The 14,456-nt window shown below is 35.4% G+C and overlaps 1 protein-coding gene across 1 annotated transcript; it reads right to left on the reverse strand.

Annotated features, from left to right (window-relative positions):
• Positions 1–1,004: 1,004 nt before the first annotated feature.
• LOC110441662 lies at positions 1,005–13,244 on the reverse strand. Its single transcript, XM_021484868.1, has 2 exons — positions 13,158–13,244; positions 1,005–4,886 (listed from the first exon to the last, which is right to left on the reverse strand). The coding sequence occupies exons 1-2, from the start codon at positions 13,242–13,244 to the stop codon at positions 2,979–2,981; spliced, it is 1,995 nt and encodes a 664-aa protein (XP_021340543.1). The 3' UTR covers positions 1,005–2,978.
• Between the last annotated feature and the right edge of the window lie 1,212 nt (positions 13,245–14,456).

Genomic DNA, 14,456 nt, shown 5'->3' on the forward strand with positions numbered 1-14,456 from the left:
AAAGAAACTGTCATTCAATGCAAAGAAGTACTTTTATGTATACAATTTTCATTTGATAATACTTTTATGACAATTTAACTATCTATAAGCTTCATTAGCTGTTGATTATCGTTACATGAACATTGTTAAGGTAAGAATAATTACCAAAACAACGCTTTCCCGATCTCCGGGCCGTGCGACGCTATTTATTTGGATATCATTTTCAAAAGTATATTTTATCAAAACTAATGCTTGTTTGGAGAAGAATTTTAATCATTTATGGCCAATGACGTGCTGACCGTATTGGGTCCAAATGTCCAGTCATTGATTCGGATCACCAGAACAGCGTTGAAACTTCTGTTAACAGATATCGGTACAATGCGTTTAGAGTAATTGTAATTCACAAGTATATCTTCATGTTTTAAAGAAATTGATTAACTTGTTCAAAATAACAAAAACATTGATAAATAGAATAAATGGCTTGTTACAACATCATATCCTTAAAAAATGGAATAAATTGTTCAAAAAAATAAAAACTAGAACGAAACTGCTCAGACTAACATAAAATCTTTCAGATATGAATATAAATGCTCAAAATAAGATTAAATCCTTCAGATATTGAATAAATTGGTCAAAATAATATGAAATCATTAAGAAATGGAATAAATCGCTCAAAATAACATTAAATCCTTCATATCGGAATAAATTGCTCAAATTAACATAAAATCCTTAGGAAATGAAATAAATCGCTCAAAATAACATCAAATCTATGAGAAATTTAATAGATTGCTTCAAATTTCTGCCTGTCACTTGTTGCATAACCTTAACATAGGTTGAGACCTATGATACGGGTACGCTGGGGGCATTATTTACTGAACTATATCATCAGTCTATATTTTATATAATTTTACACCGTATAACTATTTTGAACACAACACTTTTCCCTTGTGTACAGCATTTCCCATTAAAACATCATTTTTTTTATATGAATAATAAAAACACACAGAACAGGTTCTTTTATGGTGTTAAATTTCCTTTAATATTACAAATCAAGTCAAAAGTGATATCAACGTCAAGTTTTACTAGATAGAAAACCGTAATTGCTGCTGAAACAAGAACAATATTCCAGTCCCGCATTGTGCGAATGAATATATCAACAATTGTGCACATCACATATACAATGTACATGTACATCCGCTCAAAGAATGAGTTCCATTATTCGACCAATGGAAGTACAATACGTGGCCTCACCGTCTCTAAAATATATGGGATGCATGTTGTTCTGCTGCAGTTTGTATCTAATAAACATTTCTTTAAGTGACTGTCTTGATCGTTTTCTCAAAGAAATATGTTGTCTCATATTTAGCTTTGTATTAAGTATAACTAAAATTAGTTATGCCCAATCTGTGTATTTGTTCCCAATGCAATAACATAGTTACACATTGATTTGAAGAGCAAAATATTTTCGATTAAGAGCTAGATCTGAAAACCAAAATGGCCGCCAGCGGCCATCTAGGGTTTTATGAAAAAGACATATAGTTTCCATACTATAACCATCGAATAATTCCCTAGAATTTCACGTAATGTTACCCTTTCATACCATTGCTACTCAGCAAATACAATGTATTTCACGCCTTTAACATTGGTAAATTGCATAATTCCAGCTAAGATGGAGTAGCCGAAATCTTCATTATCGTTTTATTCTTGTAATTGGTCAAACACCGATCTATGCAAAATAAAACAGTTCCTCGTAACGCTTTTGTAAAAATACAATATACTATTTTTCTTTTAGTAAACTATTGCCTTCAAAAATGTTGGCGCCATTTCATGATACGACGTCGTGATGTCAGACTGATTCAAATGATTCAGATATATACTATGTTTCTTGGTTGAAATATCCCTGTACCACTGCAAGCAAAACACCTTCCTCAATGCTCAAGGGGTTACGCCCACTTTCGGTCTCTGCACCCCTGTAATATGTCATAGTAAAATTGAACGCAAAAACAATGCTGTTAGATTGGTCTCAGGATAAAAAGAACTGACCAATCGCTAGGCTGATACCTGTTCTTTGAAGATTACAAAGGAGTGACACTCGACTTCAAAGACAGCCAATGTTTACCGTTAAACGCCCGCGAAATTCTTTTGATGGGCATCAAAGGGTCAAACTAGTCTTCTTGTCTCATCAACAATGTGTCGAACACCAAGCCTTCAATTTTGCTACGGCATATTCCAGGGGCGCAGAGAGCGTAAGTGAGCTTATAATTAACACCTGGTGTATCGAGGATGGCAAAACTCTAGAAAAATCCACTGTAGGGTTATGGAAATGCAGTTTCCTCCCCCCAATTCCGTTTAGGAAAGAACTACAGTGACACTAGGTCAGTGGTATAACACTGACCAAGTCCTTAATAAGTTACAGCGACAGAATAATAATCAGAGGTCCCGGGTTCGAATCTTACTCTGGCCCTGTTGTATTTCTATATTTTCCGACCACAATTGTTGACATTTTTTTTAAAATTTCATTTTTATAATGTTTTTCGTAAAAAAACTCCCCAAGGTAAGGGATTTTTTTTCAGATTTTTTTTATTAAAGCTATATTCATGCTGGGAAAAAAGAGAATTCCAAATATTTTTTGTTGTTTTCGGCAGTGGTACGGGCGTCCTTAAATCTAGCCAAACAGCCATTAGGTGATTGCTTTTGTGAAATGAATTCAATTTCTACAACATTTATTTCTCATAAATTTGACCTAGTTTCTTCATTTGATCAGCTTAATCAAAGTAAACACTTTGCATGGACGATATGACGGCTCCGATATCGTTCAACTTTGCAAAATACACAATAAATGCTTGTAAGTACCGGTTATTTTTCGAATAATTCCATTCTATCTAATTACTGACTCTCACTCCGTTTCCCGTCTATTTACAAGTATCACGGCACATTCCAAGAACGGACGAAGTAACGTCTGAACGAGAACTGGAACGAGAACTGAATATATTAGCTGCTTACGACACGATGACGGAGTTCGCTACTGTTGTTGTTGGTGGCAACAAAGGTTTTTTAGTTTTTGTCGTAGCCGCTATTGTTGTCGTCGAAAGTCCTTCCGTTTCCATTTCCATTTCTAATTCCTCTCCCGGTACTTGCTTACTTGCCCCTCCCGCAGGAGTAGTTCCGGTTCCGGTTCCATTACCAGGTTTTGTTTTAGATTTAGCGTTGACCTTATTTCCCTTTTTGATTTGCTTACTTTTTCCCTTACTTATTGTGACGCTTGATATTTCCTTTCCTGTTTGATCAACTCGTGAAAATTGGATGTCTCCATTCGACTGCAGCAGTACGGGAGTCCCGTATCCACGTGACGCTACCGTGACCTGGTTTTTAGCCACTGGTGGGGACTGCAATTGTTTGACAGCCGATGCTGGTCGTGTCATGGTAACGATTCGTCGCGTAGAAGCCTGTTCGGCTTGCTTTGGAACTGGAACAATTAATTCCGGAACGATGTCGAGCTCGGAATCAATCAAGAACCGTGATAGTTGTTGTGTCCCTTCCTGCCCATTAAAAGAAGATATAATTGAATTTGCTAACTTCACCGAAGCAATTTTCGACGCCAATCCTATAATGTTATCGATGTCCATGTTCTCCAGCCCTTCTACGGGATCGCCATCTATTATTTCTTGGCGCCGGCTCTGTTGTTGGCGAGTCTCCTGGCGCTTCTGATACAAAGAGGAACGTGAAGGAGACACAATGATGCGCCTGCCATTTTGAACGACAACCCTTTTACCATTGTTAGATATACCTCTCGCAAGTCCTCCCGTTCTACGCCTTATGTTGGACTGCATTCCCGAGGATACCTGAAACGGATGATGTCCACCTCCGCGTTGAGATATTCTTGTCATCCTATTTTGACCAGCATTAAATCGCCCTGATTGTTGATTACCGAATCGTTGCGATTGCCGGGCAGATTGACCACTGTTCCTGTTGAAGTTTCTTGAGTTTCTCAACACGTTTCCCTCCGATATCCTTTTTCTAAGCAAACTGCCTCTCTTATTTACAGCGTTATTATTCCAACTTACCCCATTTTGATTTTGATTTGTTGCAACGCCTGCAATTCTACCATTCGAAGATCCTGGCGATGACACAGTCCGGCCGCTGGATGATCGCACACTCCCTATTCGGCCTTTTGTGGAAGTTGATGAAACACCTCTTGTGTTTCCTGACCCTCTTCTTGCACTTAATGACTGGCCTCGAAGTTGTCTTGTGTTTTGATTGACATTTTTAATACTATGTCGTACATTTCCTGCTTGTGACACCCGAACTGTGTTTTTCCCATGAATGCCACCATTATTCGCTGGCGTCTTGGATTGTACATTTGTGTTGGAACTTCTAGACAACTGCTGAACACGTGTTGCACTCCCTGATTGGGTGTTAGCACTTCCAACTCCATTCTTGCTAGCTACATTATTTAATCGTCCACGATTACCGCTAGTTGATTGTCCTGCAAAATTTCTTTGCATATTACCCATTTTGTTAACGGCATTTGCTCCGACTTTTAGAATATTTCCAACTATTCCGGTCCCTGTGCCTTTCCGCATAGAATTTCCATGTTGATTAATTTGTATTTGTCTTGAATTAAAATTATTGTTCCTTATCAAGGTTTTTCCCGTTGATGATATTCTGTTGTTATGTTTGACGTTACTTGCTAACGGTATCACTTTCCTTAATCCCTGTCGTAAACTATCTCCGAAGGCTTTACTTTCCTTAGCCCCCAAGATACCCCCTATTCCTGTTGATTTTCCGTTCGTTATTCCCACCAGGTGGTTATTGCCGTTACTTGAGCGGATGGTCTGGAAAGTGGTTCCTCCTATCTTCATAAATCGACCTGTAGTTCTGTTTAACCTCGGATTTCTCACGTCAACCTAAAATTACGAAAATAGATTATAAATAAAACATAAACTACCTTAAAATGGCAGCAATTTCCTAAATGAACGATCAAGAATAAGAAAGGTCTGATCTCAAATAATATCCATTTTGAATTTTAAGAATTTGGCAAACGTATATTTCTCCTCCTCGGAAAAACATTAAAAGAAAGAATGTTAGCACTTACTTTTGTATTTGTAAATAAAGTAATTTTGACAGATTATTGAAACAAATATGGTACCCTCCTCGACACTACAGGGGTTGCGTTCACGTTCGCTCTCTGCACCCCTGGGATATGTCATAACAAAATGAAAGGCACAGTGTGCGCCACGTTGTTGATGAGACAAGAAGACTAGTTCGATCCTTTGATGTACTTCAAAAGAATCTCGCAATCACGTAACGGTAAAGATTATAGGCTTTGAAGTCGGGTCTCGCTCCTTTGTATCAGCCGAAAGATTGGCCAGTGTTTTTTTTTACCTTATACCAATCAAACAGCTATATTCGTGCCTTCAAAACGCCATAATATATATTCCATGGGTGCAGAGAGCGAAGGTGAGCGAGAGTATCGAGGATGCAATGGCACTGGCATGATACAGCCTATTTTAATATGGTTGTACAGCGTTTGGGTATGACACCCTTGTGTTGATTTCAATAATTTCCAAAAAATACTTTTACAATGCTATTCTGCAGGTATGTAGAAATGTGTGCAAGTTTACAACTGCAATTCCCTAGGTATGATAGCTTCCTAATTTCCAAAAAGAAAATATTTCGTAAGAAGAAACAGATTTGAATAAATTTCAGACCAACAACTGTTGCTGCAAAAGGAGCATACCTTACATAATTTCATTATCAAAGTTTACAGTACGTTGTAGCGAAAATATCAGAAATACTCATGGTATCATTTACTAGGAGACGCGATTCTGTTAAGACATATTCTGAAGGTGCGAAAGCAGAGTTCGTGGATTTCGAAGATGACAAATTTAGCATTTATGATAAGTTTAATTGATATATTCGTGGTACTTTGTATCATGTACATTTTATTATAACGAATATAAAATATTAAAGATTACAATAAATATAAAATATTATAATAGTTGTAATATTTTAAATATCTGGAAAGCTAGCATGAAATAGATATGCAATATACCAAGCAGCCATTGTTAATAACAAATAAATTAATTAAAAAAAAAATTTTTTTTTTTTTTTTTTTTTTTTAAACACATAAATTATGAAAACGATTACGGTAAACCTGTGCAACCAAAACTACTGCAGTACAACATAACTACAGCAGTTAAAATGCTTGTCAGTGAACATAATGAAAATGTTTATGAATGATCATAAAGTCAAACAATATATACCATTTTTAAATGATATCTGAACTGTCTACAAAATGTTTATTATATTACAAATAATTACTACAAAGACATAGTTATAAAGCACCATATTAAAACGTTTGCTTTTCTATGTGGAAAGCCACAAAGAATACATATATGACTGCATCAACATGGCCATTTAAGCAATAGAGTAAGGTAAGGTCTGACATGTCAGCATCTGCTATTTGTTCTTGTTTTACATGAAGCCAAGGTTTGAAGATTGGCAATGCATTCGTTGCATTTTAATGTGTACAAAAACTCGATTGCTTACATTTCATATGTTCGGAAATGTCAAACAAAATATGCTATTTCAAGATTTTCCTGCCAAAATACATGTGATATTATAAAAATTGTATCAAATCTATACGAGGACGAAGTATTAACCTAAATGTCACATTAAGCATTGTTGCTTGACGTTGATTCCTTTATCAATGTCACGCACGATATACAAGTGTTACAGTCACAAGAAATTTACTTTTGCAATCTTGATTTGAAATAAAACAAAAAACAAAAAAACATTGATGCATAGCATATAAAAAAATAACGAAGATAACTGAAGTTGGAAACAAGACTCTATAAACAAAATTTTCACCAATGTGCTTCCCTATTTCATATCCCGATTTTTCTTGATTCAGCAGATGGATTATCAGTCCTTGAGTTTGGCTGTATCATTTCAGTTGGAATTTAGTATGCCATTGTTTACAAATCATTAATCAATCATCTGTTGTTGCCTTAAGGTTAGTTTTCTACAAATGTTTCGGAACAACTTTATAATTTTAACCATTCTTTTGACATAGAATACCACGGATGAATCCAAAATAGAGCAAATGACTATATGGTACAGTACCCTGTTTGCCTTGTTTGCCTTTCCCAATCCTGATAAATAATCTTACAACATTTGGTAGCAAGCTTTATCAAGCCATATCAAGCTAAAATAAGCCACTCTTAAGCGCTTTATAGTACATTGATATACATTTTATACAATCAATACACTTACATATAAATTAAAAAAATACATTAATCAATACATTTTTTGGAGGAATTTGCAGGAGCTGCCTTATCAGGTGCTAACTCCTAGTCCTATGCCACCTTGCTAATGGAGATGTATTAGAATTCACAAAACAATATTAATATCAGTACTTGATTTCATCACATGTCTAGTTAATGTATTAAACAAATCTACCACAGAACATCAGAAAAACCATTGTATTCTTTTTTCAATGCAGTATATTCCTGGTAAGGCAGATGAAAGATCATATCTTCACCTGATTTACGATAACAGTAGTTTTATATATGGACATACGAGAATACTATCCCTCGTAATGATGAAAAAACAAGCGTGTATCATTGAGTGGGAGATCAGTCATCTTGGTATAAGGAAAAAGCATCAAGTCCTGTTAAGGAATACAGCAGACAAGGATGGAAAGTAATCATATTGTTTAGTTGGAAATTTTGGCGGGAATTTGATTTCGCTTTTTTTCGCAGTCACCAAAGATACCGCGAAATTATATATCAAACGAATATTATTACCATTAATACTTGGAAACAACAGAAAACACCTTTCTGCTGTCCTACCGGATCATGGAGATAAAACAAAAATTAATAAATCACTTGTTAAAATAACCAAATCACCGAAATAAAAATGAACCATTATAAATGCATTTTTTTGCCTGACAACATTGTACTTAATTTAATACCTGCGAACAATATCTGATCGAGACAACAGTAAACTATCAACACTGCGAAATTAACGGACTAATCATTGTTGGTAATAAGTTGAATAAACCTACAGTTTTGGTAAGGGATGCAATCGTATGCAACGTGATAGTTAATGAAAAGAACATGAATGGTTTTCCTCCTCTCGAAAAAACTGTATATTGAAGACACATTATGTAAATTTGCTAAGTGACATATTGGAAATTTGTTGTTTGACTATAATAACCAAATCCCTATTCATCCTGAACAAAATGATTTTACATTTTTTTCCTGAGGTTTCAACAGGTCAGATTTTAAAAACAAACTTATATAAATTTCTTAGAACGAGCAATATAATATTTTGGCTGGGTTTATTTTCCATTTAGATATGAATCTAAGATTAGAAGAAAAATACAAGAGAATAAGTAATTACTAAAAAAAAAATGAAGAAACCGTTTACCGAAAAAATTGTCTTAGAAGCAGAATGCTAAACAAAGCGAACATTTTGTCATTACGTCAATTTTGGACACATCAGTGGTACTCAGGTAAAACGAATGAAAATTCCATGTCTGAAGTGTTCCGAATTATATGTAGATCTACCAAAAAGGGAAAGGTGTTCCGAATAAAAGGTGCCAATAAAACTTCTGGTTAAGTTGTTCTCTCGTGTGGATCAACGTACTGTCCCTGTGTATTCGTTTCCGGTTTTTTAGGACCTTTTCCAATGAATAATGTCATAAACATGCCAGTGTGTCAGGGAAAGTAATAATTCGCTGATTTTGTGTGGCAAACACAGTACGCGGCGGCTCTGTTTTGACGAGTCTGCACCCAACGTCGATAGTTAATATGTAGGAAGATACGCCTACTTAAAATGTATATATTTTGTATTTGGAGTAAGATACAGTGGCACAGTGGCACATTGTTGATTAGTAAGTTGTGTTCAGCGAAGTTAAGCTAAGACACGGTCACCGGTTATGTTGGCGCAATAATTTAGCGCAAATATTCAAAGCGCTAAAACAAAATTACCGCTCAAATATATACGTTTACAGCATTTTGAGGAATAAAGTTACCGGGATATCATGTCTTCATATACTGTGCAGCGGTTTTATTTCGCGGTGGTTTTAATTTCGCTATATTCGCGCTTTGACTAATATCCGCGAATTCTAAATACCAGCGAAATTAATCGGAAATATCAACCCCCTTTACGGACCTTATCACAACATGTTGAGTATTCTTACATGTATAACACAACGCTGTTATCCAGACTTAAATGAACTCAAATAGGATTATCACCGGAAATCTGGGCAGTGCATGTTAAAACAACACTTACATATACACAGTAAGTGATTAATTTATTATAGTTTAGTTTAAATTTTTCTTTCTTCAATGAACAGAGAAGACAAAGGGAAAGAGGAGCAAGTGTCACAGACACTTATGTAAACCTATCACCAAGTATACTAAACAGCAACTAATATATTCAGTACGTGATAACACCATTACAGTTTACTCCAACAAAGGAACATACAAATTTGATATTCTTTTGAGTGAAGTCATTGGCGGATGACGATGCTCGGGATCAGTGTTTTCAAACGATTTACCTTATTTCGAGATTTAACCCTTTAATGATTACACTCATAATACTTTACACGACACATGGGATTAGGGTGCACAGCAAAATTTAACCCCCGCGAATATGTACTGAATAGGAAACCGCGCAATATTGACCTCGCGAATTTAAAGCGCTATACAGTACCCCTTTTCCCACTTTTTTATGTTACAGCACTGCCATGTAGAAATCAAGGTTAAAGATATCAAAGTCAACGAAGGTAAGACAAAAGGGGGAGAAAAAAATGTATAAAGATATAAAGATTACTCAATTATGAACATAACCGTATTTCAAACTTAAAATCTTTGAGGATAATCAGACCAGTTGTCAGGGAGGGAAATCGTTTGCCGTTTCCTTGACAACACCCGCCATATAAATCTAGGTCAAATCCAACTATAAATCTAGGTCAAATCCAACTATAAATCTAGGTCAAATCCAACTATAAATCTAGGTCAAATCCAACTATAAATCTAGGTCAAATCCAACTATAAATCTAGGTCAAATCCAACTATAAATCTAGGTCAAATCCAACTATAAATCTAGGTCAAATCCAACTATAAATCTAGGTCAAATCCAACTATAAATCTAGGTCAAATCCAACTATAAATCTAGGTCAAATCCAACTATAAATCTAGGTCAAATCCAACTATAAATCTAGGTCAAATCCAACTATAAATCTAGGTCAAATCCAACTATAAATCTAGGTCAAATCCAACTATAAATCTAGGTCAAATCCAACTATAAATCTAGGTCAAATCCAACTATAAATCTAGGTCAAATCCAACTATAAATCTAGGTCAAATCCAACTATAAATCTAGGTCAAATCCAACTAGAAATCTAGGTCAAATCCAACTATAAATCTAGGTCAAATCCAACTATAAATCTAGGTCAAATCCAACTATAAATCTAGGTCAAATCCAACTATAAATCTAGGTCAAATCCAACTATAAATCTAGGTCAAATCCAACTAGCATCCACCACCAAAGTGATAATTGATAATTAGGAATATAAAAAAGTCGATATTCACATCATTCGAGTAAAATAACATTTTTTCAATGAGAGTATAACTGTAATAAAATCATCAGAATACTGCCGTGTAATTTACAAATAAAAGTGCTCATATTCTTGCACATTATTTTTTTTTGACAATTTTGACGTCATTATAAAAACAATATAAATGGCTTTATGGTACAGTAGAACACCATTGAAGAGAGCCGACATGAAGTCCAGGTGGTGACGATGACAAATTGACAAATTGTCAGAAAATTATGATGTTTAACATCCTTAATAATATGATATAGCAGACATTAAATTTGTCTCCATCCCATATGAAACTTATTACGAACTAGCCAGCCGCTACACAAGAATATTCCATTGGATTCGCACATTTTATATGAAAAGGAACCTTATTCCGATCTGATATTTAACGTACACTCTGGATATCATCAACAAAGTGACAACAAAAGCATAGTTCCTAAAATTCAAACAGATCATAGACAAAACTAGGGCAAAATAGCAAAAAATACCTCGAAGCTTTTAAATACAAGGGGTGGGGGGATGCAGAAGTTTCCGAAAGCCGAGGTAAAATTCATGCAATGTCAGGTCCCCATAGCCCGAACCGGGATAGTGACGCCAAAACAAACAGGCAGACAAATGAGTACTTTCAAAAACATCGACCTGCAATGGGCGGATTGGTCGAGTGGTTGACACTCCGGCCTTCCACGCAGGCAACCGGGATTCGATCCCCGATGTCGTCGTACGCATGGAATATTTAAAGTGTTTTTCTCCTGCCCACACAACTCCAATAACCCAGGTTGAGTATAAAAAGTTTTGGGGTGGGTGTTGCAGTATATGTGAATTAGCATTCATGTGAGGTAGCACTATCTATTATGTTGATGGAAACACGGTCACTCTACAAAAATAACACAACACATCACCAGACCACACGCAGGCATACACACATAGGGAAATATTAGCCAGGTGGCATATGACGAGTAGTAAGCGCCTGATAAACAGCTCCTGCCAATTCCTCAAAAATTGTATTGATTAATGTATATGGTAATTTGATTGATTGTAAATTAAAAAATGTATATCTATGTACTGTAAAGCGCTTTAAAGTGGCTTATTAAAATTGTTGCAGGATAGGGCGCTATACCAAATGCTGTAAAATAATAATAGCATACAAAGAAAATATTCTAAATAGTCAATGATACAGACATTGCATCAATTGCAATATAATCTAAAACATGTTAAACATTAAATATATAAAAATCCTAAATTAAAAAAGACGTTTTTTATTTTTTTTCTGTATATCAAATTGTATCATTTTGATGATAGCAAGCAATGTACAGTGCAATGCAAATTACGTCACATTCACAGGTCTACAATTTGTAGTGCTATTGATGCAAATTGCAACGCCAATGTAATAGGATATAGATTTATCACATAATGTACTGTGTTATCTAGTGAATATACCCATGACATATATTTTTGCGTATCAACCCATGAAATATGACCTATCATCCCTGTGATTGGTTGTATGTTTTAATTGTTTCAATTGTGACGTCACGCCTATGACAAGTACATGACGTCAAAAACTTACGCACTGGAGTCAAAACGGCGGCGTTTTAAATTTCAAGGTTGCATGAAATTTGTCGTTTTGCACGAATACATGCCACAAAACTTGATTATGTGATTAAAAAGGAACTTATACTCGTTTTCATTGCATATGAAATTTATGAAACTCATCACGAAATTTTCATTTTGGCTCGCTCGATTGAAAAAGTCTTAGTCTGGTTTCATAAATCTCATATGAAATGGAAATATATGCAAGATCCTATATATCTGATCATAATTATCAATATAAAATAAAACTTAAAATCTCCATCAAGATCTATTTGTTTTGTTTTTCTTAATATGAAATTAATAACATGAAAAACCCAGAAAATGTGTTTATTGGTTAGAAAAGAGAAAAACACAAAAAAAATAAAAAATAAGCGCGAACAAATAGGAAAGAATACTACAAATACACAACGGTCTAACTAATTTTTCGATTAAGATGTTTCTTTGAAACTATAAATAAAATGAATACAAAACGATAAAAAAAGATAAATGATTAATTTGATGTAATGGGTTGGCAGAGAATGATACAGATTTAGCTTTTTTGAAATAATATATACATTTTAGTTACTTTATGGATATTGTATATTTCTGCTCATTAAATACGTGAAACGAGGACAAAAAGAGTATATCTTTTCATAGTAAACTCAAGCTTACACAACCACCAACGAAAATAATTCAAACAGAGAATGGAAAAATGCTAATATGCAAAACAAGGCATGCACATGCTTAGTGGTACTTTTGATATTTCACAATCAGTTGTAAGGAAATATATTCAATTCATTAAATTAGTTTTTTTCAACACAATGAGCAAAAACTGCACTTTTTTATTTTGGAATTGATGCTTTACAAAAATAGCAAATAGTGTTAAACACTAACAATCCCTTTCTTAGAAAATAAATCAACTCAGATTTAAACTCATCATACGCTACAATTGTAGCTTCAAGAAGAATCTAGTTAGAGGTCTAAATGCACTTACCTTACTTGGAAACGAACTTGACACCCTGACTGTAAATACAGAAACTACAAACAGAGATATTAGCTGGAATTTTGTAGATGGTCCCATTGTTGTGTCCGTACCCGTTAACGATCCGGAAGGGGTGTGGACACCCCAGGAAAAGGGTCTGACACGTTAGGAACAAACTATCCTGCAGTTGGAATGTCACATATATCAGTGGTCATCACGTGCAGGCATGCTTCACGCTTTTCCGGCCAAAACCCGAATAATTTTATCATAAAAAAATATCCGTGTTCGCTCTGCTGTGGAAAGAAGATAGGGGAAGAGATTTATATCTAGATTGACCTACTTTCACCGCATTGAGTAGTTCGTTCGCAGAGGTGTTTAGGTGTATTCGGACACAGTAATGACCACTGGAATACGTGAATCGTGCTTTTTACTGTATCTGCTATTGACAGATGTGTCATAGTTATAAAATGACTTCCTGTCTTCGTTATCACGAGGTTGGAAATACTCTAATGATATTCCCAAATTGAAATGTATCTTAAGAATTTTTTATCATATTTGCAATTCCAGAGTATTAGCAATATAACTGTGCGGGGATGATTTGTCAGAGAAGGGATTGCCCACGTTTATTGTGCAATCACTAATTTTCGGGATTTTTTATTTCATTGATTTCGGGGGTAATTTTCATCCACGATTTTGGCATAAAACAGCTCTATCAATTAGAGTGAGTATTTGTAATCCACGAATTCATGTTCCCACAAAATGTCAGTTTTTCGGGAAACCACGGGTTTTGTCCCCAGGAAAATATCTGATTTCCGAATATTGATAATGACTGCAGCTATTAAAATCACTACAAAATACACAAAATTAATAATTGTACTGTATTAAACAATATACTCCAGACACTGACCATGTCTCAAACGGGAGCCATAGTCGGCACTGTGTGGACGCCGCATTACACAGTGCCGATTATGGCTCCCGTTTGAGATCAGACAGCGCTACAACACGAACAGCGAAATAGTCTGATTATTATCCTCAATAATCTAGAATGTCCTACATTGTCTGAACGCAGTCGTATACGTACGTAACAGAGTCTTACGGATCGGGAATGGTCCGGAGAGGACTGCCAAGCACTCCGGACAGTTAGGTGCGTCCCGTAACATTCGGGAAACTCAGCCGATTTTGTCTAGTCGGATTACAATCGTGACTATGTCGTGACAGATTCTGCTGTATCGGATCAAAATCGTAACAATATCCTGCGTTGTCTGGACGGTGTCTTGACGTTGTCGTGTGGATCGGCCGCTGTCGTGATGA

Source organism: Mizuhopecten yessoensis, unplaced genomic scaffold (assembly GCF_002113885.1).
Source record: "Mizuhopecten yessoensis strain PY_sf001 unplaced genomic scaffold, ASM211388v2 scaffold716087, whole genome shotgun sequence".
NCBI lineage: Eukaryota > Metazoa > Mollusca > Bivalvia > Pectinida > Pectinidae > Mizuhopecten > Mizuhopecten yessoensis.